This window comes from Hippocampus bargibanti, linkage group LG04 (genome assembly GCF_051943395.1).
Source record: "Hippocampus bargibanti isolate YZ-2025 linkage group LG04, ASM5194339v1, whole genome shotgun sequence".
NCBI classification, from domain to species: domain Eukaryota; kingdom Metazoa; phylum Chordata; class Actinopteri; order Syngnathiformes; family Syngnathidae; genus Hippocampus; species Hippocampus bargibanti.
In genome coordinates, this window is record NC_142737.1 from 5,118,736 (window position 1) to 5,144,757 (window position 26,022).

The 26,022-nt window shown below is 39.3% G+C and overlaps 1 protein-coding gene across 1 annotated transcript in view; it reads left to right on the forward strand.

Moving 5' to 3' along the window:
• Positions 1-26,022, forward strand: part of adgrv1 (adhesion G protein-coupled receptor V1) — a 143,655-nt gene that overhangs the window by 99,199 nt on the left and 18,434 nt on the right. The window contains exons 89-91 of the mRNA XM_088993687.1: positions 12,393-12,509; positions 20,342-20,520; positions 24,407-24,564. Coding sequence (XP_088849813.1) covers positions 12,393-12,509; positions 20,342-20,520; positions 24,407-24,564 — 454 coding nt within the window. The remainder of the gene's footprint in view (positions 1-12,392; positions 12,510-20,341; positions 20,521-24,406; positions 24,565-26,022) is intronic.

The window sequence follows — 26,022 nt, forward strand, 5'->3', positions numbered from 1 at the left end:
ATTAGCTATCTAGGTGGCTGGCTAGCTATCTCGCTAGCTATCTATTAGCTATACAGCTATCTATCTGGCTAGCTATCTATTAGGGATCTATTAGCTAGCTAGTTCGCTTTCTATCGATTTGAGTTACTTCCGGGTTGAGTGAACGCTGGCGCGTGTGGCTGCCGCTATATAGTGACCTTGAGGGTTTTGAAAGGCGCTTATCAATGAAATTTATTATTATTATTATTATTATTATTATAAATACGATACAAAATTTTACAAGACGGACGAAAAAGGTGCGATGCGCAAACAAAAAGAAAGCACAGATGGCGTTAATACCCTCATTTCCAAGCCATAAACAGATTCTTCAAGCTTCTGCGTCATCCTGTAGGGGTCAGTCTAACTCCACAAATCGGGTCAGGTTCAAACCAAGATGGAAACAAGTTTTGCAATTTCCTGAAAAAAAATGTTTACTCAGTTCAAATGGTCGCACCAAAAAATAAATAAATCAATGAGATTCAAGTGCATTTTATTTTAAACTGCAACTAAACAACTCCTTCAAAAAATGTATCCAGGTGATTTTATTTTGTGCAAGCACTTGACGAAATCAAAGTGTGTCAGTTTCAAAAATGCCGTTTTGATTTTCAGGGTACTTAGTGCTGTGAGAAACAAGAAATAGAACTCAATTCTAACACACAACGTAAAAAAAGGTCCTAAAATGTTTAACTCATTCACTGCCAGACGACATGTGTCCACTCCAGTGCCACTCAAATTCCAGGACTCGGAGACTGTAAAGTGTCCTTGAGAGTTTTGAAAGGCGGTTAGAAATTAAATGGATTATTATTATTAATATTGAGTTTTCGGACTATATAAGCATTATTAATAAAAATAATAAAAATATTAATGCATTAATAATCATATTAATTGTAACATTATAATATTAATTGTAACATAATAATAATAATAGTAACATAATAATAATAATACTAATACTAATGATAATAACAATAATAATAATAATTGTAACTTAATAATAATAATAATTGTAACATAATAATAATAATAATATATTTCATTTTTCTACTTCTTTCTTTCCTTCCTTTCCTTTTCCTTTCATAACTTTGCTGCTGTGATTTGTAAATTTCTCCACTGTGAGACAAAGAAAGGTACATCCAATCCAGTAATAGTAATAATAGTAATAATCATCATCATCATCAAAAAATACATGGCAGGTGTGCATTATGGGAAAGACATTCCAAGAATAAAGGTTAACTTTAGCTTATATAAGATTTGAATCTCTGGAGTCGAGGCTGTCAGCATATTGGAAGTGTTGAGGCGGCTATAGCACTTGCAAACGAGTTTACGGTGTAATAGGATACTGCGTTTCTGCGCCATATAGCTCACCCCATGAAAACTGTGGAAGTGTGCAGCATAGGCCAACAAATTACTTTCTGAATTTTGGTGCGGGCCCAAATTTGTCTTTTTTTTTTCTTGCTTCATGCAATCGCTCAAAATGGACGAGCTTGAGAGTGAACTATTTTCTCAAGACGAAACCAAATACAGAACTCCAAGTACCCACGCAGCCACATGAAGCACATTAAGCTGCATTCCGAACAGCCTTCTATCCACTTAGATTCACACGTCAATCAAGGAGCATCCACTGTTGGAAAACCGCATCTGTTAGTCATTCAAGAAGACCCACTTTCAAGGAAATGCTTTTTTTCCCTTTTTTTGTGTGTGTGAAGTGTTTAGAATGAAGGCACGCGACAGGCACGTACGCACGCAATGCAAACAAGTGAAACTGGCCTCTCAAGGTCAACAAACTGTACATACAATGCACTTAAAGGACTTTATGCGGGCGCACGCCGTGACTCACAAAATCATATTTCTGCGGCCACGGCGTGATAACATCAAATGGTTTCAGAGACAAACAGCAAATGGTCTTTTTTTTTTGGGGGGGGGGGGGGGGCTGCCATGCTATTGTTGGCTGCGAAACAGCTCACAAAACAAAGGGATGGACTTCTTACAACATGGCGAGAAAAAATATAAAAATATTTTTCCATCAATGTCTACGTGTGTGTGTGTGCATGTCCATGTCTCGTGCCCCCACCTACTCCCTGATTCCGCTTTCCACACCTGCAAGCCATTATCTCCCAAGACCACGTGTCTCATTTTGATTCGTCATCAGTTTGTAGTACGTTCTCGTCACGTTCCAGATGTTCAAGCTACAGATCACTCATACAAACTTGGACCCGGTTTGACCATTGACCCCCCCCCCCCCCCCCCCTGCACATGTTTCGTTTAGTAACTCATTCACTGCCATTCCCGACTATATTCGGGAATTGAAAATCATCACGTGGAGCGTCATTCCCAAATGTGTTCATGTTTTGTTTTTTCGTGTGGAGGGTGGCAATAAAGCGCTGGTCAGACCTCATCCTTCATTCCCCATTAAAAGGAATGGAGATTATATTTATGTGTTCTACCTCCTTAATTCGTGTACTGCCATTCACAAATTTATTTGGGAATTCAACATATGACATGGAGCTCCATTGCCGAATTTGTTCAGGTTTTGGTTCTTCTGGGGTGCTGATAAAGTGCTGGTCAGACCTTTGGCAATGTTTTTTCTTCCTTACACAAGGGGCAGCATTTGCCTTTTGTCCATGTTAGCGCGTTGTTACAGCTTCAGTTATTGTATTATTATTATTATTATTATTATTTATTAGCTATCCATTAGCTAGCTAGCTCGCTTTCTATCTATTTGAGTTACTTTGGGGTTTAGTGAACGGTGGCGCATGTGGCTGCCGCTGCTCACCCACAGAAAAAAACGTATCCTGTGACTGTAAAGTGACCTTGAGTTTTGAAAGGCGCTTAGAAATGAAATTTATTATTATTATTATTATAAAAAGTTTGAAAATCACCATTCATTAGGGGTGCGCCTTATACACCGGAAAATACAATAAACGTATTGTTGTTGTTCTTTCTTTCTTTATTTTATTTTTTTTTTTTCTATGTCACTGAGTGGCTTTCAGCTCATTCAACTGACAATGCCATTTTGTGGTTGTTTGAATGGGAAACACACCAAAGGGTTGACAGTGTTTATTTGCCCGTAGCTGGCTCAGCAAGTAAACCCCGGCCCGAGGTTCTACTCCAAACACCCGTGAACTTTACTTCTATCGCGTGGCCTCATTGAACTGGAATTGCAACTAAAAAAAAAACAAACGATTTATCTTGTTGTGACTATGCGGCGAGGCTTGAAATATGCTACTCGGTACAAGCGACCAAACCCTTGCTGTGATTCGACTTATTCTATTTATTGAGATTCCTCCTAGGGTCAACTTTTTTTCAATTTTTAAAACCTCACCATCGTCTACACCAGTGTTGTCAAACTCCTTGGTCGATGTCAAGTGGGCCGGACCATTAAAATGATCCCGTACATGCTATAAATAAGCAAAATAATCATGTCTTTCATGAGTTTTGGTGTATTCTTCGATGGTATTCCTCGTCAGGTTAATATTGGCAAAAGCGTGTCGCTTGTCGGAACATACAAGTTCAGCTGCCTTCGACATGCATCGTCTAACAAAGTCAGCGTCGGAATACGGCTTTGATGCTAATGCTATTTCGCTAGCAACTAGATCGCTGCCTTTCACTGAATTCTTGGCTCTGGGTGAAAGTTGACTGCTGTTTCCTCAGACCCGCCAGCAATTCGTCCAACTTGATGAATTGCTGCAGTCATATTTTTTGCTGTGATGAGTCTGACATTTTGGCTAATGAGGGTGTCGAAACTGCGGTTGGAAAAAAACACCGCCATCGAAAAAAAACACAGCTGTTTTCTTCTACCTTGATCGAAACAGTACAACTTTGCTCCTAGTGGACAATCTTTGAATTGCACCTCATTAAAATATGAATTCCGTGTCGTTTGTGCATTTTTTATAATAATAATAATACTTTTCATTTCTAAGCGCCTTTCAAAACTCTCAAGGTCACTTTACAGTCACAGGATCATTTTCCACTTTTAAATTATCCTGCGGGCCTGATCAAACCTCCTTGGGGGCCGATTCCGTGTGAGCAAACTGGTGATTCAGTACAGTTCCAGGGTAGGGGGAGGAAACCATTTGCACAGTAGCATAAATCGTACTCGTGACTTGATTACTGCTGAGAAAGTTCTGAGAGCTCTTTGGTGTTACTTTTCACGTAGCCGATTGTTATTTCAGTGAAGGCCTGACTTTACAGTGCTTATGATTCCCAGACAGAGTGTTTTTAGGCAAAAAGTGTGTATCCCAAAAATTAATTTCCCATAGGAAACCATTAAAATTACAATAATGTGTTCCCAGGTGCCCATAAAACATAATTTTCTACTTTCTAATTTTCTAAGCCTCAAAACTACACAAAATATACCTTATTTTATGAATAATAAATGTGCTATGGTATTATAATTAAAGGAATAAACTGTACTGTATGATAAAGTGGTTTTATTCACCTTTGTGATGGTCGTTGATGGCTTGATGGAATGGAGTGGTCGTTTTCATCAGCATTAAACACTTGATGAGGAACGTAGCCTTCTTTCACCATGTTGAGGAATGATCCCTTGGAGGTGCTTTCTCTGCGATAATTTTACCTTGTTCCTCATCAATCGTGTCCTGTTTAGCTGGGTTGATAGCCTTTTGTATCAAGTGTACAGATGGCTTGTGCGGGTTGTTTGTGGAGCCTGATTGATGGGATATTTTAACCTTGCACCCTGCCTTTGAACTGCCTTTGAACTATCAAAGTTTAAACAAGTCAAAATTTCAAAATGTCTACAGCCATTTCCTTTTTTGGAGAACTCTCTCTGTGTCTGTAAACCCCCCCCCCCACCCCTCTCACTGCTGCATTTTTTACCAATCACGTGGCTTTAACTGACGACTGGGGGCGGGGAATAGAGGATTAAAAAAAAAACGGTTGCTATTTTCTTGTTAGGAGAAACGCGCGAAAGACACATCACTCGTTGTGGCAGCTCCGTGTGTATCCCGAAAAATAGTTTGTATGCCAAGGTAAAATTTTCATAAATGTAAACCGAAAGGTTTGTAAGCCAAGGGGTTCGTAAACCAAGGTATCACTGTACTTTGTTTCTTGCGCAAATATTTCCACATGCGTGCAAGAACTAATGGACGGACATTGCAATATGTCATCATGTCATTCTTCTGTTTTTGCTGTAAACTGTATTTGGTTGTGAACAAAAGCAAATAGCCACGGTGCAGGCTGCGGCTGGAACCAGCTAGATCAGACCGGTCGCTGGTAGGGGCTGGGGGTTGTCTGGCGATGGGGGATGGGGGGGGGGTATCTGGATTGCGGTTGTCAGTGAGAATGAAGAGGAACTTGGAGCTTTCAGGAATGGTTGGAGGATGGGAGCAGATGAGGTTAAGTGTTTTGTATGGTGGATGGATGGTCAGGCAGGCAGACAGCTCTCGGGTCCCCCTCTTACCCCTCCCGGTGTTGGTCAGTGATGTAATGCAGCCAAGTGCTATTTTTAGCCACGCTGCTGCACAGCTTCCATAGCGTCAGCACACTGGGTGACATTGATCAGCAGTGAAAGTCTCTGGGAGGATGAGAGCGGCGAGTATCATTGGCGTGCAGGCAAAGCAACCAAGCAGGTGCTTTGTTAGGTGGTCAATATAATTGCAAGCGTTTTCAGAAATTAGTTCGAAGTTTTGGTTTATTAACTCATTCTGTGCCAGACGATGTGCAAAAATGTGTCCACTGCAGTTCCAGGGGTTTTGTCATTTTCACTCAAATTGCACGACCCACAAAACATTGAGTTTTATGATATATACATAAACATTCAATGAAGCTTAACAAAGCTTAGACCCTCTTCTTTTATCAGAAAAAAATAGGTAATTCCTAAATTGTATGGGTCTGGAGTTATCTGAGCTTAAAATCAGGGCGGCTGGACAAAATACAATACATACATATAGATTTATAAAGTGCCTTAACAACGGCTAAAGATGTAACAAAGCACTAAAATGGACAAAAGACAAATGCTGCCCCCTTGTGGAAGGGAAAAACATTGCCAGAGGTCTGACCACCGCTTTATCGGCACCTTAACAAGAAAAACCAAAACCTGAACAAATTCAGGAATGGCACTCAATGTCACACTTCAGGAATAGCAGCGAATGAGTTAAATATCAAATTTTGAATCACTTTTTTAAAAAATGGTTATTGTATACGTGTGTTTTTTTTTAGTGTAGTTCGTGTGTTATATGGTTCTGGAGTTATCTGATCTTGAAATGGGGGTGGTTGTACAACATACAATACAATACATACATATTGATTTATATGGCGCTTTAACAACAGCGGAAGCTGTAACAGAGCGCTAACATGCACAAAAGGCAAATACTGCCCCTTGTGTAAGGAAGAAAAAACATTGCCAAAGGTCTGACCAGCACTTTATCAGCACCCCAGAAGAACCAAAACCTGAACAAATTCGGCAATGGAGCTCCATGTCATATGTTGAATTCCCAAATACATTTGTGAATGGCAGTACACGAATTAAGGAGGTAGAACACATAAATATAATTTCCATTCCTTTTAATGGGGAATGAAGGATGAGGTCTGACCAGCGCTTTATTGCCACCCTCTAGTGGAAGGGAAAACCATTGTCAGAGGTCTGACCAGCGCTTTATCAACACCCCCTGCAAGAAAAACCATAACCATAACAAATTTGGGAATGACGCTGCACTTCATGCTTGCCAATGCCAGAATAAATTCGGAAATGGCAGCAAAGGAGTTAGATGTGATGCTGTAAGAAATGCATATTAGTGAATTAAACTCATTGAAATAAAAATGAATACCACATTTTCCAGCGTATAAGGCGCAGCCAAAAGCCTTGATTTTCTTCAAAAGATAAACCTGCGCCTTATAAGGCAGGTGCGCCTTATATGTAAAGTAATATAATAATAATAATAATACATTTTATTTCAAGCGCCTTTCAAAGCTCTCAAGGACACTTTACAGTCACAGACAAGCATAGGTACTATAATCAATAAAATACAATCACAAATAGCATACAATAAATAGAATACATTTATAAATAGAAACAAGAGAAAGAGCTACACAGAAAATGTGATTTTAAATAAGTGGGTTTTGAGATGGGATTTGAAGGTGGGAAGAGAATCGATGTTACGAATGTTGGGAGGAAGTGACTTACAAAGTTTGGGGGCAGAGCAGCTGAAAGCCCTGTCCCCCATCGTGCTTAGATGGGCGGCGGGGGGGGGGGGGGGGGGCATACAGTGGTGGAGGGAGGAAGAGGATCTGAGGGAACGAGAGGCAATAGAAATTTGAAGAAGGTCAGATTTGTAAGGTGGGGAATGGTTATGGATAGTTTTAAATGTATAAAGAAGAATTGTAAAGTTGATTCTATATTTGACCGGTTCCCCCTGTAGAAGAAGTTGTGCGTAACCCCAGCCTCGACTGTAGCGCCTTATAATGTGGTGTGCCCTATATTTGGAAAAAAAAAAAATCGATATACAGTAAAGTCTCGTTATATCGATATCGGATATATCGATAGTCCTGGTTATATCGATACTATTTCTATGCACGCACGGAGAAAATTACATGCAAACAGGGTCGGATATATCGATAGTCCCGGTTATATCGATATTTTTTCGGACTCCCTTGAATATCGATATAACGAGACTTTACTGTATTTATATATTATACAGTAAAGTCTCGTTATATCGATATTCAAGGGAGACCGAAAAAATATCGATATAACCGGGACTATCGATATATCCGATATCGATATAACGAGACTTTACTGTATTTGGAAAAGTTTTCATTCATTGAAGATGCACCTTATAGTCCAGTGCACCTTGCATACGGAAGAAAAAAATCAAAATACACATTCATTGGGGGTGCGCCTTATACTCTAGTGCGCCTTATACACTGGAAAAGAATTCACTACACATGGATACCATAGCAGAAAATAGAAAATAATTTGCCGACTTTCTTTAACAATACTCCAGAGTGCACTTTTTTCACTTTTTGTCTAATTTCTGTTATCCAATTCATCAACAGTTCAATGTACTGATGAGCCACGCCACCTTTCAACCCCAATCAGTTGAATCTCATCAAAGTTGTTTTTTGTGCTTTTAGGCAGGCCGTGAAGACTTTCGGTGTCGTCACACCTCGTTGTATAACCTCTCAAAATTATCAATCCTTCTGTCCGGTTTTCATTTTTGGATCCTTCTTTCCTGTTTGACCAGTTCCTAGTTGCTTTAGGCAAGCCGTCACATGACACAGGCTGTGGTGAATTGTACCTCCTTGTTCCCTGCTAAGAGTTAGTCTGTAGCCCGGGGCTCTAGACAAGTCGACTCCTTGTGCCTTGCATAATAGAGAAAGAAGTCCAGCCTCGGGACTAAGCTTCGGGGCGGTCGATGTTTCCCGATAAACCCTCCATCCACACTTGACACCTTCCCACCCTGATAACCTGAGAGATCATCTCATCGTGAACCTACTATCTTCTGTTGTTTGCACAAGGATTCAGGCAGAGGCCACGGACTGTAACTGTGATCGAGCTAACATCCAACTAGCCTGAAGTACTGTCAAATTACAATCGATGAAAAGGTTTCTTCAGCCGTCATCTGTACTTCTTTGAAGGTGTCGGACATTTCGCTTCTTATCCACGAGGCTTCGTCAGCGAACTAAAATATTTTGCTGGTAGTTTCGGCCCTATATATATATATCCCTACTGTCCAGGCTCTGCTCTGATTGCTCGCTGCTCTCAGGTTGGGACTGATTACTACTATTGTCCTGCCTGAGTATCAGAATCAGAATCAGAATCAGAATCAGAATCATCTTTATTGCCAAGTATGTAGAACACACAAGGAATTTGTTTCCGGTAGAACACGCTGCACTAGTATCGTCGTCAAAAAAACTGCTAAGTGGCACTATACAGTTCCATTGTATGAGGTCTACGACTGGCCTGATTTCCCCATTTGCTCTGATATCACCTCATCAGCATAACTAAGCCTATGTTGCCTAAGAATTCTGTTATACGAACAATCTCTCTCTCTCTCTTCAATTGCTGCCGTGGACTGCAAATTTCCCCATTGCGGGACGAATAAAGGTATTCTGATTCTTATTCTGATTCTGAATCCAAATTGAACCTCTCCCCACCATCGCGATTTAGTGAAGGGTTTTTGCCGTTTCATGAAAATACAGTAAAGTCTCGTTATATCGATATCGGATATATCGATAGTCCCGGTTATATCGATACTATTTCTATGCACGCACGGAGAAAATTACATGCAAACAGGGTCGGATATATCGATAGTCCCGGTTATATCGATATTTTTTCGGACTCCCTTGAATATCGATATAACGAGACTTTACTGTAGCTTCTTTTATTCCCCTTTCAAACCGTCTATTTTCTTTCGCTAAGATTTTAACCTCATTGTTGCCTCATCAAAAAAAAATAATCAGAAAACCTTTATTCGCCCCCCAAAATGGGGAAATTCGCAGTCCACAGCAGCAATTTGAAAGGGGGATGGGGTGGGGGGGGGTGAAAGGACAGAAAACAAGATATGAGAAATGAGTGGTTGCTTGCTTTTAGGTGCGTATGTACTGCCGATTGTGGCCCACTAGTATTATCCCCGCGATGTTGATAACGTCTTTTTTTTTTTGAGAATTTGTTTAGTCTCCCCAATGTATTGCTCTTTCCAATTTTCTTTTTTTACAATGTGTTGAATAAGACGTCAAATTAGAATGTTAGAATGAGATGAAGGTTCTCTCGATGAGCGTGTCCCGCTATGCTGGCACGCTCCAAATTACCTGATTAGCTTCTCCTCTCAGTCTCAATTCCAGGAACTGAGGGTGTGAATTTCCTTCCTGAACCATCCTCATATTTCCCCTCTTCTTTCAGTTTCTCTAAAAGAGAGCACAAAGTTAGAAAACGCTGTTGCGAAAACTATGCTGGTGGTGTCTAAAGATGCCCGGGGGCCATTTCTGACTTGCTGCATGTTTTTGTTTTCTCAGGCCTGTTTCATATTGTGATAATAAACTAAAAAAAACATGAGCCCCATCAGATGTTTAAGAAAAACAGATGGGCACCTACAAAAATACAATGAATAAATAAATAAATACATACATGGGTTGGGTAGGTCGGTAGGTCGGTAGGTAGGTTGGCTGGTTGGTTGATTGATTGATTGAATGAATGATTGATTGATTGGTAGATTGATTGGTATATTGGTTGGTTGGTTGGTTGATTGGGTGGTTGGTAGATTGATTGGTAGAATGACTGGTAGATTGATAATAGATTTATTGATTGATTGGTTGATTGATTGATTGATACATTGATTGATTGATACATTGATTGATATATTGATTGATTGATACATTGATTGATTGATTGATACATTGATTGATTGATATATTGATCGATTGATATATTGATCAATTGATATATTGATAGATTTATAGATTGATGGATTTATAGATAGATAGATGGATAGATAGATAGTTTTAGGTGTATTTTAGGTATATAGATGGGTATATTTTGTGTAGTTTTAAGGCTTAGAAAATTAGAATGTAGAAAATTATGTTTTATAGGGACCTGAGAACGGATTATTCTCATTTGAATGGTTTCCTATGGGAAATTAATTTTTGGGATACACACTTTTCGCCTTTCACACTCTGTCAGGGAACCAATTAAGTTCGTAAGTCAAGGTATCACTGTATGTATTTTTGAAATACATGACAGTAAGTAAAAAATGAGTAAAAATGATACTAACCATATGACCTCCAGTTTCTTGGAATGGTTTGAACATATACAAACGCCAGACGTGACGAGTATCCTGTTTATACTTTTCTGTCTGCGGGCCTCAATGAGAACCGTTGGGACATCCTTGTTATATAAAGCCACATTTATGACATCGCTCAGTCATTCTATGCATTTAGGTACATTCCTTAATTGTTACCAGAAAGAAGCATTGTGCAGCTTGATGGATTTAATGGGAGCAACTGACAGCAGGTTATCATTCACTCTTCTCTTTTTGGCGGCGCTCCCTTGGCACTGACTCAACGTTCTGCCTTTTAGATAACAAGCGCCCTCCGCCTCGTTTGTCAATGACCTTTCTTTTCATCCGAGGTCAACGAATGATGCCTTCAGGTGTGCTTTTGGTGTCACCGTATTGTATTGTCTGCTGACCTCATTGGCTTTTCCACACGCTTGCGTTGTCCACTGCAAAATCTCATTTGCCTTGTTACAAGATGTATTATTAACTCAGTCCCTACCCAAAATGTCATTCGAAATTGTGTGTCTCAAACAATCTTTCCCCATTAAAATGAATGGAAATTATATTAATGTGTTCTACTTTCTTAACAAATTCTCTTCCATTCTCAAATTTATATGGGAATTCAAAATATGATGTGGAGCTCCATTCCCGAATTTGTTCAGGTTTTGGTTCTTCTAGGGTGCTGATAAAGCATTGGTCACCTGTTGGTCACATGTTTTTTTTTTCCTTCCATGAGGAGGCACCATTTGCCTTTTGTACAGCTGCCCCCACTTGCACCTCATATTACTCCGGGTCCATATAACTTAACGGGTTTTGTTTTTTTTGCGATAAAGCGCTGGTCAGACCTCTAGCAATGTTTTTCCATTTTAATTTTTTTTAAAAGAGCCGCTTAACAAACAGTTGAGTATAGCTCCCAGTTTTGTTTTTTGTTTTTTTACATTGTGATCACGTGACAAGTCATACCGGGTCCTATGACACGGCGTGATCGTTTATCGTCAAAATCAATATCATTCTTAACTCATTCGCTGCCATTTCTGAATTTATTCGGGAATTGAAAAGCGTGACGTGGCTGGAACGCCATCCCCAAATTTGGTCGGGTTTTGTTTTATTTATTTATTATGCGATAAAGCGCTGGTCAGACCTCTAGCAATGTTTTTCCATTCCACGAGGAGGCAGCGTTTGCTTTTTGTCCATATTACAGCTTCAGCTGTTGTTAAAACGCTATATAAATCAATATGTATTCTATTGTGCATTGTATTGTTTTTACAGCCGCCCCCATTTCAATCTCGCATAACTTCAGACCCATATAATTTAGAAACGAACTATTTTTCTGATGAAAGAACAGAGTCTAAGTTTTCTAACGCTGCATTCAATGTTCACATAGTCCTCAAACTCAATATTCCATTGGTCCTGGAATTTGAGTGAAAATGACAAAAACCCTGGCATCTGGTGGACTCCTTTTTTGTACGTTTGGTAGTGAATGAGTTGAATAAAGAGTAATATTTGTCAAGTTTCCTTGACTTCTATATTGCTAAGTACGATGTGTTCCGTTTCATGAAGTCAAATCTATCACGTGCTTTGAAAATGTTGCCCAAAAGCGATAAAAATAAAAAAATATATACATTTTTTATTCCTTTTCTTGAACAGATCTGCTTCCTGGTGTCCACATTCCGTGGCCGAGTGTTTTCCGAGGATAGCTGTGCTGCTCTGGCGCTTTTCTCACACTACTTCTACCTCAGTCAGTTCTTCTGGATGCTCATACAGGTAAGAACAAGGTTCAGTGAGATTTAGTTGAAAGTCAACTAGAATGTTGCATGACTTGACCTTGAGCGGCTTGTAACCTCTATGACCCATTTTTATTAAGAAAAATGTTCATTTTTGTTCTTTTCGTTGCTGTTGCATAATGGACAAGGAAACATATATATAACATTAACACAATGGAGATCTTGCCATTATAATAATAGTAATAATAATAATAAGAAGAATACATTTTATTTCAAGCGCTTTTCATAGCTCTCAAAGACACTTTACAGTCACAGGCAAGCATAGATACATTAATAAATAAAATACAATTATAAATAGAATACAATACATAAAATACAATTATAAATAGAAACAAGAGATAGAGCTACATAGACAATGCATTAGTCCTTCATTAGTCCTTGTGAGCTGCAGGCAAAGCACAGGAAAGACGCAAAATGCTCCAGATAAACCCTTTCCTCCTTCACCACCCGCTTTTCGGCCCCTGTTTGATAAGGATTCACATCAAAACATGACACAAAATATGTATCTACTGCTTAAAATTAAAAAAAAAAACAACTCCTGACTTTCTCTTTTCCTCTGATTGTCCCCAATTTGTCCTCTTGCACAAGTCACGTGCACCCACTTTGTTTCCATCAGCCGCTGAACTTTTTAGCAAATGGTGTCATAATTATTATAATCTCCCCAGGCACCTGTCCTATTATTGTCGCAGTATTAGAAGATCAGCGCTTTAATTAAAAGAGCTATTGCGCTGACTTCATTTTTTTTAAAAGCTGACCATGTACCTTATACTTCAGTGCACCTTATATATGGAAAAATATGTAATTCATTGAAGATGTGCCTTATATATAGAGCAAGTTTGAAAATACACCATTCAAAGCGGGTGCGCATTATACTCCAGGACACCTTATACACTTGGAAATACTGTACCTATAAGACTTCTTTTTTTTTAAAGCGGACCATGTACCTTATAATTCAGTGCACCCTATATATGGAAAAATATGTCATTCACTGAGGGTGCGCCTTATATATGGGAAAAGTTTGAAAATACACCATTGATAGGGGGTGCGCCTTATACTCCGGTGCACCTTATACACCAGTTAAATGTGTTAAATATATATTTTTTTTTTCCTGGAAGCCCCTCCCAGAAGAAGTCATGCGTAACAGCCTCTATTGTAGCGCCTTATAATGCGGTATGTCTTATATTTGGAAAACTTTTTTATATATATATATATATATAGTACAGTGAGACCTCAACTTACAAACTTAATTGGTTCCCAGACAGAGTGTGTAAGGCGAAAAGTGTGTATCTCGGAAAAAAAAATTGCTATAGGAAACCATTAAAATGGGAATAATCCGTTCCCGGGTTTCCATAAAATATACTTTTCAACTAAAGCCTTAAAACTACACACAACATACCTTATTCTATGTATAATAAATGTAATATTATATTGTAATGAAAGAAATACACTGAATTGTATCATAAAGTCACTTTATTTACATTTGTGATGATCATTTATGGCTTGATGGAATGGCGTTGGAGGTCGAAGGTCAAAGGGAATTGCTGTTTGGAAAGAGAGGCGCATTACATGAGGACAGTAATTAAAGAAATGTGCTGTAAAATAAAGTTTTATTTACCTTTTTGATGGTCGTTGATGGCTTATGGAAGGAGAGTCACCTTCCATAAGGACTGTTGGTAACTTAACCTCTGGTGCTGTTCGGTCGTGGGCTTCCGCCGAAGATCACCCCGCCAGCCGTGGTGGGTGTGTATTATGAAAATAGTGCTTATTATAAGGTTTAATTTTCATAAATTTGACGTTTGTAAGATGAAAAGTTTGTAAGTTAAGGTGTTTGTAAGTTGAAGTCTCACTGTATATTTGGAAACCTTTTTTCATTCATTGAAGGTGCGCCTTATAGTCCAGTGCGCCTTATCTATGGAAAAAGTTTGAAAACACACCACTCATTGGGAGTACGTTTTATACTCCAGTGCGCCTTATACACCGGAAAATACAGTGAATATCTGAGCATGATTGGATGTGTTAATTGTTTTCCTTTTATGTAAAAGAAATATTATATTACCCGAACACACCTGTGCCACTGTCAGAGAAACACTCTTTTTTGAGTGATGAACCGAAAGGAATGTTACAGTGAAGACAGCTCGACTCACTAACACGTCAAGACATTGCCTCTTGAAAATACGACAGTGTATCACAGTCACTCTGATTGCAATTGATACCTGTTGATACCTCGTCTTTCCATTGATCCCAGCGGTATTGCACCTCATCCAGAGCTCCTGATATTAACAGGCGCCAGCGAAACGATCGCAAACAACGGCGAAATCGATACATGCGGGATGCGTGAGGAAAAGTGGAACGGGGGGTGTGTGTGTGTGGAGGGGGGGGGGGTAATCTGTGCCAGTGGATGAGTGGGCGTGCTCATCTAATGGGCAGGGGAATATCCACTAACACACTGCCAGAAGGCAGGCAATATCTGGATCCAGACCGGATTGTTCTTGCTTTTGCAGTAAGGCGGGGCTAGATGCATCGGCTTTTAGGGAGGCTGAGTATTGTTACATAAGTGTGCTCCTCTTTTTTTTTACCTCTATCAAAAACATTACTTTGCACTTTGTCTTTGTTGGATTGTCACACAAACATTGCAATGTTTTGCCTTGTTACGCTGACAACAAGGGGCATGATGCTCCTGTCCAGTCAGTGACCCAAGAGGTATTCATCCTAACAGTTGAGGCAACAACAAGTGGCACTTTAACCTTAAAATAACACTTTCGTGTTATGCTGGCTTGTAATAAAGAAAATAGCCATCGCTATGGTGACCACTTACATGGAGAGGCTATAGACCAGCCAGGATTATGCTAGCGCTAACCACAGGGTGCTCTACAAAGTCCTTGTAAAGCTAAACTAAGCCTTGTCGGTAACCCCAGCCTCAACTGTAGCGCCTTATAATGTGGCGTTTCTCATATTTGGAAAGTTTTATATATTTATATATTTTATTTGGAAAACTTTTTTTCATTTATTCAGTGCACCGCCATTCATCCTTGTATATGGAAAAAGTTTGGAAAAAAACACCATTCATTGGGGTGTGCCTGATACTCCAGTGCGTCTTATACACTGGAAAATACGGTACATAAACATTCAATGCAACTTAAGGTACCATCGACTGTTTTCTTTCATCAGAAAAAAATGGTTAATTCCTAAGTTATATGGGTCTGGAGTAATATGAGGTGCTAGTGGAAAGGAAAAAAAATATTGCCAGAGGTATGACCAGCGCTTTATCGGCACCCCCCAACAACAAAAACCAAAACCTGAACACATTTCGGAATGGCGCACAATGTCATATTTCGAATTCCAGAATAAATTTGGGAATGGCAGTGAATGAGCTGAAGAGGTAGAACACATTAATATCATTTCCATTCATTTTAATGGGGGAAGATAGTTTGAGATACAAATGTTTGAATTACGATCATGGTCATTGTCATTATTATGAAACAAATGATCCTCTTAATTCAGGGCCCTTTTGTATTGAACTGTGAATTTAAAAAAAAAAGAAAAACGTATCTAGATGCCAACTTTGGAACTTTAAAGGACAACCGACACCCCGGACAAGTTGTGTCCGTAATTTGTAAAATCACGTCAAATGACTTCTACTGAGCATATTTTACAAAGATTCCACTGCATATAGCTATATTTTACATTTTAAGACTCGCGCTGAATATTCATAACTGGATGAGTAACAAGAAAGCATCTTCTCCAAATCTGAACTCTCTGAAGCCATTGTTTTGATTCTGGAGCTAGGCAGTGTGTGACCAATAGTCACGTCACGAACAACACGGCGGGACTTTCTGAATCTGCCCAGTTTCTGAACTGGGCATTTTGTGGCTCATTTAGTGGCAGTTTTGGGACACCTTAAGTCATTTTTATTGGTGTTTTGCATTTGACTAAAAACATCAGCTCGCGTATTTTGGGTATTTTAGATACTATAAAGTTACACCACTGTAAAACATACATACTATAAAACACAGGTGTCAAAGTCAAGGCCCGCGGGCGAAATCCGGCCCGCCACATCATTTTTTTCGGTCCGCGAAAGCAAATCAAACTTGTTAAATTCCATGATGATTGCTAAAATCTGAGGCAAAATTTCATATTTTTCTATGTCAACCACAATAAAAGTCATTATTCTTGACTTCAGATTTGAAAACGAGTTATTCATTAATTTGCTGTGTGCTCTATATGTAATATTTGAAGGGATTTAAACATTCTAATGGATTCCCCAAATTCATAACGGCCCTCGAGAGGAAACCATAACTACAATGTGGCCCGCGGCAAAAAATGACTTTGACACCCCTGCAGTATAAAACGTTTTTCTGATGTCAGTTAGGAAACAAAAAAAAATGGTGTCGGTTGTCCTTTAAGTCTTGGTTGGATTGCTAAGCGGCTTGACTCTATTTCTTATAAACAGGACATTGGACTCATTGCGACATTTCTCTCAGTCACAATCATCAGGAAATAGACATCCTTGTCTAGATATCCACCAGCAAAACAATCTATTTACTACTTCTTCCAACTTTGACCTTCACTATCTCAAGTCAGCGAGTTCACCTTAATGGCAACATCATCCGTTTATTATGACTCGCCCAGCTGGTGCGTCTCACAACCGAAGCAAAGGCCGATCCGGCTTCTTTATTCTCTCCGTGATGCACCACTTGAGCTGTTACACAAGCGTTGTTGGGTTTTGCCGGCCGCACATGAGCTCCCTGCGTCCCTTGCGATACTTGTTACACAATGCGGTGATGATTATGGCAGAGCAGAGGTTGCCTGAGGGTGGAGGTCATCATCTCATAACCTCCTGTTGCATCACAACCGATGCGTTAGCAGACAGATGGACAATCGCAACCATCGTCGGTTTTATTGCTGTCGTATAAAAAGGTTCATTACGCTGAACAAAGAGCATCCTCTGCGGTGACAAGTGAGGCCCCCCCTATCACAACTTCATTTCAATATCGTGAACTTTAAGCTCTGCCCGCTGACGTAGGCATTTACCGAAAGTGTTTTTTTTATTCAAACAAACTTGTCCGATGCTTACACCTGCATATGCTCAACGGAGAAGCTGCTTACGTAACCGATGTGTTTGATGGACAAATCTGTCATGGTCCGCTAGGTTACAAAGCAAACACTGCCACCCAACCATTCGTTTTGTACACTCATGGTTCTCATTTGTGGTAGTGGGCGATCTGGAGTTTGTTTCAGCTTGTTTTGGGCAAGAGCATACCGAGGACTCGCAAGCGTACGCGTAGAAGTTGTGTCCGAAGATCTGCTGGATTGAATTAAATCTGATTTTAAAAAAACATGTTTCGTCCCTTTCAAAATAATATACAGTGAGACCTCAACTTACAAACACCTTATCTTACAAACTTTTCGTCTTACAAACTTCAAATTTCTGAAAATTAAACCTTATAATAAGCACTATTTTCATAATACACACCCACCACGGCTGGCGGAGTGATCTTCGGCGGAATCACATGACCGAACAGCACCAGCGGTTAAGTTATCAACAGTCCTTATGGAAGGTGACTCTCCTTCCATAAGCCATCAACGACCATCAAAAAGGTAAATAAAACTTCTTTTTACAGCACAGTTTATTTCTTTAATTACAGTCCTCATGTAATGTGCCTGTCTTTCCAAACAGCAATTCCGTTTGACCTTCGACCTCCAACGCCATTCCATCAAGCCATCAATGACCATCACAAATGCAAATAAAGTGACTTTATGATACAATGCAGTGTATTTCTTTCATTACAATACAATAGCACATTTATTATACATAGAATAAGGTATGTTGTGTGTAGTTTTAAGGCTTATTTAGTTGAAAATTATGTTTTTTTGAGTAGCCGGGAACGGATTATTCCCATTTTAATGGTTTCCTATGGGAATTTTATTTTTGAGATACACACTTTTCGCCTTACACACTCTGTTTCGGAACCAATTAAGTTTGTAAGCGGAGGTATTACTGTACAGTGAGACCTCAACTTACGAACTTAATTGGTTCCCAGAAAGTGTGTGTAAGGCGAAAAGGATGTCTGCCAAACATTTATTTCCCATAAGAAACCATTAAAAATTTGAATAATCTGTTCCCAGGTCCCCATAAAACGTAATTTTCTACTAAATGAGCCTTAAAACTACACAAAATATACCTTTTTTATGTATAATAAATGTGCTATTGTATTGTAATTAAAGAAATAAACTGTACTATATAATAAAGTTGTTTTATTTACCTTTGTGATGGTAGTTGTCAATGGATGGTAGAAATGGTCGACTTAGCGTAATGGTACTGGGTTCGTGTTTTTCGATGATCTTCTTCTGCTCGACCGTAATTTTCTTTTGTGTCCTCTTCGGCTTAACAGTAGTGTAGCATATTTCTGGTTCCTTCAGGGAGGGGGCGGGGGGTAAATGTAGCATATGCCACACTGCCAAATGTATGTCGTAAAGCAGGGTTGCTGACGGCACCAAGTTGATAATGACACAGTTGTAAATAAAGACCTTTGACAGGCAAGTTGTCTCCTCTCGTTCCTCCAACATAACAAGTAGCCTGTCGTGGTGTCTTTTTCGGTCTCATAATAGCAAAAGTAATCCACTCGATAACAAACCACGTCTGCACTCAAAGGGCGTGTGGAAAACTAGTCCGGCAGCCACCGTGGCCCTGTTCGACTGTGTGGTTTGGTGTTCATCCGCCAGAAACTAGTCCGCCAGCCACCATGTGTGGTTTGGTTCGTTTGCCAAAAACTAGTTCGTATGCCAGGATTATATTCTCGCGAATTTAATGTTCGTAAGGCGAAAAGTTCGTCAGCTAAAGCGTTCTTAAGCCGAGGTATCACTGTACTCATTCACTGCCATACATGCTTAAATGTGTCTATTCCAGTGCCAGGGTTTTTTTCATTTTCAATTAACTCATTCACTGCCATTCACACATATATTCGGGAATTGAACACATTGCCATTCCTGCCATTGCCATTTGTTCCGGTTTAATTTTTTCTTTGGGTGCCACTAAAGCGCTAGTCAGACCTCTGGCAATGTATGTATGTATTGCCTTGCATGTAAATATGGATATTTTGCATTGTATATTGGACAGCCGCCCTCATTTCAAGCTCAGATAACTCCAGACCCATTTAATTTAGGAATTAACTGATTTTTTTTATGATGAAAGAAGAGAGTCTGATGTTTGTTAGGCTGAATGTTTACTGTATGTAGTCCTAAAACTCAATGTGCTGTGGGTCCCAGAATTCGAGTGACAATGACAAAAACCCTGGCACTGGAGTGGATACATTTTTGCACATCGTCTGGCAGTGAATGAGTTAAATTAAATGACGCTCCACGTCATGCTTTTAAATTCTCGAATAATTTTGCAGGAAGTGCATACGAATGAATGACTGTTTGTGTCCTATGTGTTGTGTCACATTATTTTATTTTATTTTTTATTTTTTTGGTTTTGATTTCAAGATGGCACAGGGTGAGTGGCTGCCTTTACAGCAGCTCCTGTATGTTGTTTTTGCTGCTGTGAAATGTAAATTTTTCCACTGTGAGACAAATAAAGGCTCATCAAATCTAATCTAAATGTGGGAATGGCAGTGGATGAGTTAAGTGAAAACTGGGGAAGTTGCTCGAGTATTTTTTGGAATGTGGGAGGAAACTGGATTACCCGGAGAAAACCTAAACTCCGCACAGGAAGGCCGGAGCTGGAATCGAACCATCGCCAGAGATTCCAAACTATTTTTGGCTTCCTTCACTTCCTCTCATCAAAATAATTTCCTCCATTTGTGTCATCAGGCGGTGAATTTCTGGCAGGTTCTCGTCATGAACGATGAGCACACCGATCGCCGATACCTGCTGTACTTCCTGTTGGGCTGGGGTCTTCCTGCGCTCATCATCATCATCCTGGTCATCGTGCTGCTCGGAGGCTTCGACTGGAGCATCCACGCCGTCTACGGATTGGTGCAAGGGGATGTGTGAGTAGCCATGTTTTTTTTTTTCCCTCACCAGGGAAGTTCGAAAAGTAAACACCTGATCTCGTGACATCATGTGAGGCGATTGCTCAGCCAATGAAATGAATGAACCAAGGTGTGAGTCATTTACTCTCCGTGCATCTGCTCACATCGGAATTTGAGTCTGCCTCAGAGCTGCAAGCTCACGCCCGGCAAAACTAATTATTATATACTATATATATATACTAATATTATTATTTTTATCAATCTAAACAATATGCAGAATAATATTTATATAAGTATCCGTTTTCAATGGCTGCTATTATACAGGGTGACCCAAAAAGATGCATACCCATGAAAATTTCAATTGTGGCTTTGATTAAAAAGCTATTTATTTCAAATTATAACCACATACAATTCAGTTTATGGAAGACAATTCACCAGAGTTTCAGCTATTTCTGTCAATTTTTAGTCAATTTATGTCTTTCCGAAGATGTGTTCCGAATGTCCGCCATTTCGTTGCAAGCAAACCTGGACTTGTCAATCACTTGGTGGACGTTTGGAAAACATCTTGGGAAAGCCATAAATTGACTAAAAATTGTCATTAATCGCTGAAACTCTGGTGGATGGTCTTCCATAAACTGAATAATGTGTGGTTGTAATTTGAAATAAATATGATTTTAATCAAAGCCACACTTAAAATTTTCATGGGTATGCATCTTTTTGGGTCATCCTGTACTTTCGTGCACTGGCGTGCAAGCCAAATGCAACTAAAGTATAGACCCTGAAATGGCTTCTAAAATTAGCCGGCGTCCTTAGGTGTGTCTGTTATCCTTCGGGCCAAGTATGCACGCCGGCTTCCTGTGGGCGGCTAAATGGCCGTGAGACAGTGGGTGCATAGACGCGACATTTGCAGATACACAGAAGTATTCAGTGTTCCCAGAAAAGTCAAATTGGCTTTCCTGTTTTGCGGCAAAGAAACAGCATTCATCAAAATATCCTATGTGCTTTTAACCGTCGCCGCTGTGATGCTGATACTCAGAAGACACAACTTAAGGAACACCACCCACTCCCATTTTGATGTTTAGCATCAAACAAAACATGAAAGCAAGCAAATGAACCTTTATGTATTGAAAACAACCGCAACACTTTGCCTTCTTCAAATTAACGCCGAATGCTAACCAATAATATGAATCTCATTTATCTGGTGATGTCATCACACCTTAAAACCCATTCAAAATCGCATTCAAACTCATTAAACTGCCATATAAAAACAATGTAAAAAAATGGACATGGGATTGAATACAGTGAGACCTCAATTTACGAACTTAATTGGTTCCCAGACAGAGTGTGTAAGGCGAAAAGTGTGTATCTCAAAAATAAATTTCCCATAGAAAACCATTAAAATGGGAATAATCCGTTCCCAGGTTTCCATAAAATTTACTTTTCAACTAAATACGCCTTAAAACTACACACAACATACCTTATTCTATGTATAATAAATGTGCTATTGTATTGTAATGAAAGATATTGTAATTCACTGCATTGTATCATAAAGTCACTTTATATACATTTGTGATGGTCATTTATGGCTTGATGGAATGGCGTTGGAGGTCGAAGGTGAAAGGGAATTGCTGTTTGGAAAGAGAAGCGCATTACATGAGGACTGTAATTAAAGAAATAAACTGTGCTGTAAGATAGTTTTATTTACCTTTTTGATGGTCGTTGATGGCTTATGGAAGGAGAGTCACCTTCCATAAGGACTGTTGGTAACTTAACCTCTGGTGCTGTTCGATCGTGTGCTTCCGCTGAAGATCACCCCGCCAGCCGTGGTGGGTGTGTATTATGAAAATAGTGCTTATTATAAGGTTTAATTTTCAGAAATGTGACGTTTGTAAGATGAAAAGTTTGTAAGATAAGGGGCTTGTAAGTTGAGGTCTCACTGTATCTGGATTCTTAACAGATATATTAAGGATAAGTCGTTGACCTCAAATGGTGCATCAACATATGTTTGCTGACAATATCACAACACTCACAAGTAGATGTTTTTTTTTTCAGAGTAAAAAAAAAAACACGACAAGCCAAATGTCATATCAAGAACAATTGGATTGGATTAGCCTTTATTAGCCTAGTAGTGGAGAAATTTACATTTCACAGCAGCAAAATGATAAAGGTAAGAGGAAAGGAAAGGGAGAAAAGTAGAAAAACAAAATACAGGACCTGCTATAAAGGCAGCCACTCTCGTAGTACCATTTTGTCGTAAAAACAAAAACAAATTAATAACGTGACACAAGACGGTAATTGAATCTTAAGCATTTTCTGCACCCTCTTTGTTGAATGAAACAGTTCTAGATGAAAGAGGGGAGGATCAACACCTCTTTTTCACCAGTGCATCAGGGGCGTGATAGTGAAATTTGCATGTCTGCTACAAGCTAAATATTGAAAGCAAACACAAAGCTCTAGCATTAATTGACGAAAAGAGATTTTCTCACATCTCATGTCCCACATAAATCCGCTTCATTTCCAAGCTGCAGCAGTTCCAAATAACAAAGCGGGGCTGGAAAATGCTGCCCATTACAGGCGCAAAAAAACACAATTGCCCGAGAGCTGAAGAACGATGGGACATAACTGGAAATTAATATTGGAGGTGCGCCTTTATTTTTACAGATGTTTTTATTCTATTTTATTTTTTAGCTGTAGAAAATTGAATTGAAACTCATATTTGGCCCCAGAAAGCAAGGTTTCCTATTTTCTTCAAATTCTGTATTTTTATTTTCCCTGAGCCTAATGTCACTCAATAGACTTATGGGTAATAATAATAATTATTATTATTATAATAATAATAATAATAATAATAATAATAATAATAATAATAATAATAATAATAATAATAATAATAATAATAATAATATAACAATGATGTTAACAATGATGATAATAATGATGATGATAATAATAATAATAATAATAATAGTGCCTTTCAAAAATCTCAAGTTCACTTTATAGTCACAGGATACGTTTTTTCTGTGGGTGAGCAGCAGCAGCCACACGCGCCAGCGTTCACTCAACCCGGAATAACTGAAATACATAGAAGGCTAGCTAGGTAGCTAATAGGTATCTAATAAATAGTTAGCCGGCTAGCTAATACCTACCTAATAAATAGTTAGCTAGCTAGATAGCTAAAAGATAGCTAGCTAGATAGCCAGCTAGCCAGCTAATAGATAGCTAGCTGGATAGCCAGCTAGCTTCGGCCAAGATTTCCCTTTCTTATGAGATTTTAACTCCAACTTTCATTCCCTTCCCCCCCACTGCTACCTTCCACAAGGCCACAACAGGAGAAATGTTCATATTAGGGAGCATGTTTACACTCTCACAGTCCATGTATGTGATGCAATTGTCTATTTGGCATACCTCCTACCATGTTATGGCTACTTGGGAGCCAATTAGTTCTCTCTGTAGTCACTCGAGACTTATCTGAATACCATACTCCCATCACATTTGTGACATGGACAAAGTCACATGAGTGTTTTGGGTGCTTGCTTGGCACTTCGAATTTAGTAATAGCAAGGTCCGGATTTTCCCACATTCGGCTGGGAAAAAAAAATGCTGTGATGGAAAAGGGATAGGAAGTGAGCGACAAGAAATAACAATTTCCTGAGACCCACCTCCCATTACGTGCCGCTCCTCACGTTGCACTGCAGTCGAAAGGTGATATATTGTTGACAAGCATTGTACTCGGAGAATGGCATGTTTGTAGGGCACCGGATCCAACACATGGGCGGTCCAGGCTGTTTTCTCCATTACAATGATTGCTCCATGCAGTTTATTACCAAAGCTGACAACAACATGAAATAAAATATTTTATAGTTCCCATCTTCTCATTTTTTTCTCCCCCTTTGTTCATCTTTAGGTGCTTCATCCCGAACATTTACGCGGCTCTATGCGCCGCCGTGCTGGTGCCCCTCATCTGCCTCGTTGCCGTGATAGTCGTCTTCATCCACGCCTACAAAGTCTCGCAGCAGTGGAAGGCGTACGATGACATCTATCGCGGACGTACAAACAGCACAGGTTCATGATAAATTTCTCACTATGTATATTTAATCGATTTTAAATGCAAAATATTTTCATTGATTTGATTCCTGAATGGAGCACGATCCCGAGTGTTGAGTTATTTTGACGGTTTTGATGGTTATGCTAGCTACACATTGATTTCTTTACACTGTAGCAAAGTGTCATTTAGTCAATGCGTGTCATGCAGTAGGGGGAAAAAAAAACGTTACAATTACAGTTATACCTCGGTTTACGAACATCGTGGCTTACGAACGTTAAATTTATGAACATTTTACCTTGGCATACAAACTTTTTTCGGGATACACACGGAGCGCCACAATGATTGATGTGTCGTTCGTGAACGAGCCCGTTCTCCTACCAAGAAAATGGCAGCCGATGGTTTTGGTCCTCTATTCCCCACCCCCAGTCTTTGGTTAAAGCTACGTGATTGGTCAAGAATGTAGCAGTGAGGGGGTGGGGGGTTTACAGAAACACAGAGCAGCAAATAAAATAGATAGGCATACGACAGAGAGAGAGAGTACGAAAATGGATAGAAAACACGGTGAAATTTGGACTTGTTTCAACTTTATTGATAGTTCAAAGGCAGAGTGTCGACTGCAAGGTTAAAATATCCCATTAATCAGGTTCCACAATTAACCCGCACAAGCCATCTGTACACTTGATGCAAAAAGCTATCAACCTAGCTAAACAGAACACAATTGATGAGGAACTAGGTAAAATTATCGCAGAGAAAGCACGGCAACTTCACTCGGATATTGTCAAGAGGCAACCTGGAAATTCGTCATCCATTGATGATTTCAAGGCTAGCCATGGATGGTTGGAGAACTTCAAGTGTTGTACATTCATGGTGTCATTCGTCATTGTGAGGCAGCCAGTTCTGACGGTAAAGCTGCCAAAGCTTACAAGGAATCATTCCATCAAGCCATTATCGACCATCACAAAGGCAAATAGAAGTACAGATGACGGCTGAAGAAACATTTTCATCGATGGACCACTTCTGTACGACTGAGAGCTTACACACACGAAAGGCAAATAAAACGACTTTATTATGCAGTACAGTTTATTTCTTTAATTACAATACCACAGCACATTTATTATCCATAAAATAATGTATATTTTGTGTAGTTTTAAGGCTTAGAAAATTAGAAAGTTGAAAATTATCTTTTATGGGGACCTGGGAACGGATTATTCTCATTTTAATAGTTTCCTATGGGAAATTAATCTTTGGGATACACACTTTTTGCCTTAAATAAATTCGTAAACCGAGGTATCACTGTATAATGAAAACAAAACAAAATTCTACTGTTTCGCACCTTGACTGACAACACAGAAAAATAATGCTGTGAAAAAGTGAAAACAAATTTAGTTAAATCAGAAAAGTAAGCATCGGGATTACAGCAGGATGTCGTGTGTTACATAAAGCGGGCAGAGACAGAGAGCAATCGCAACTGGAGG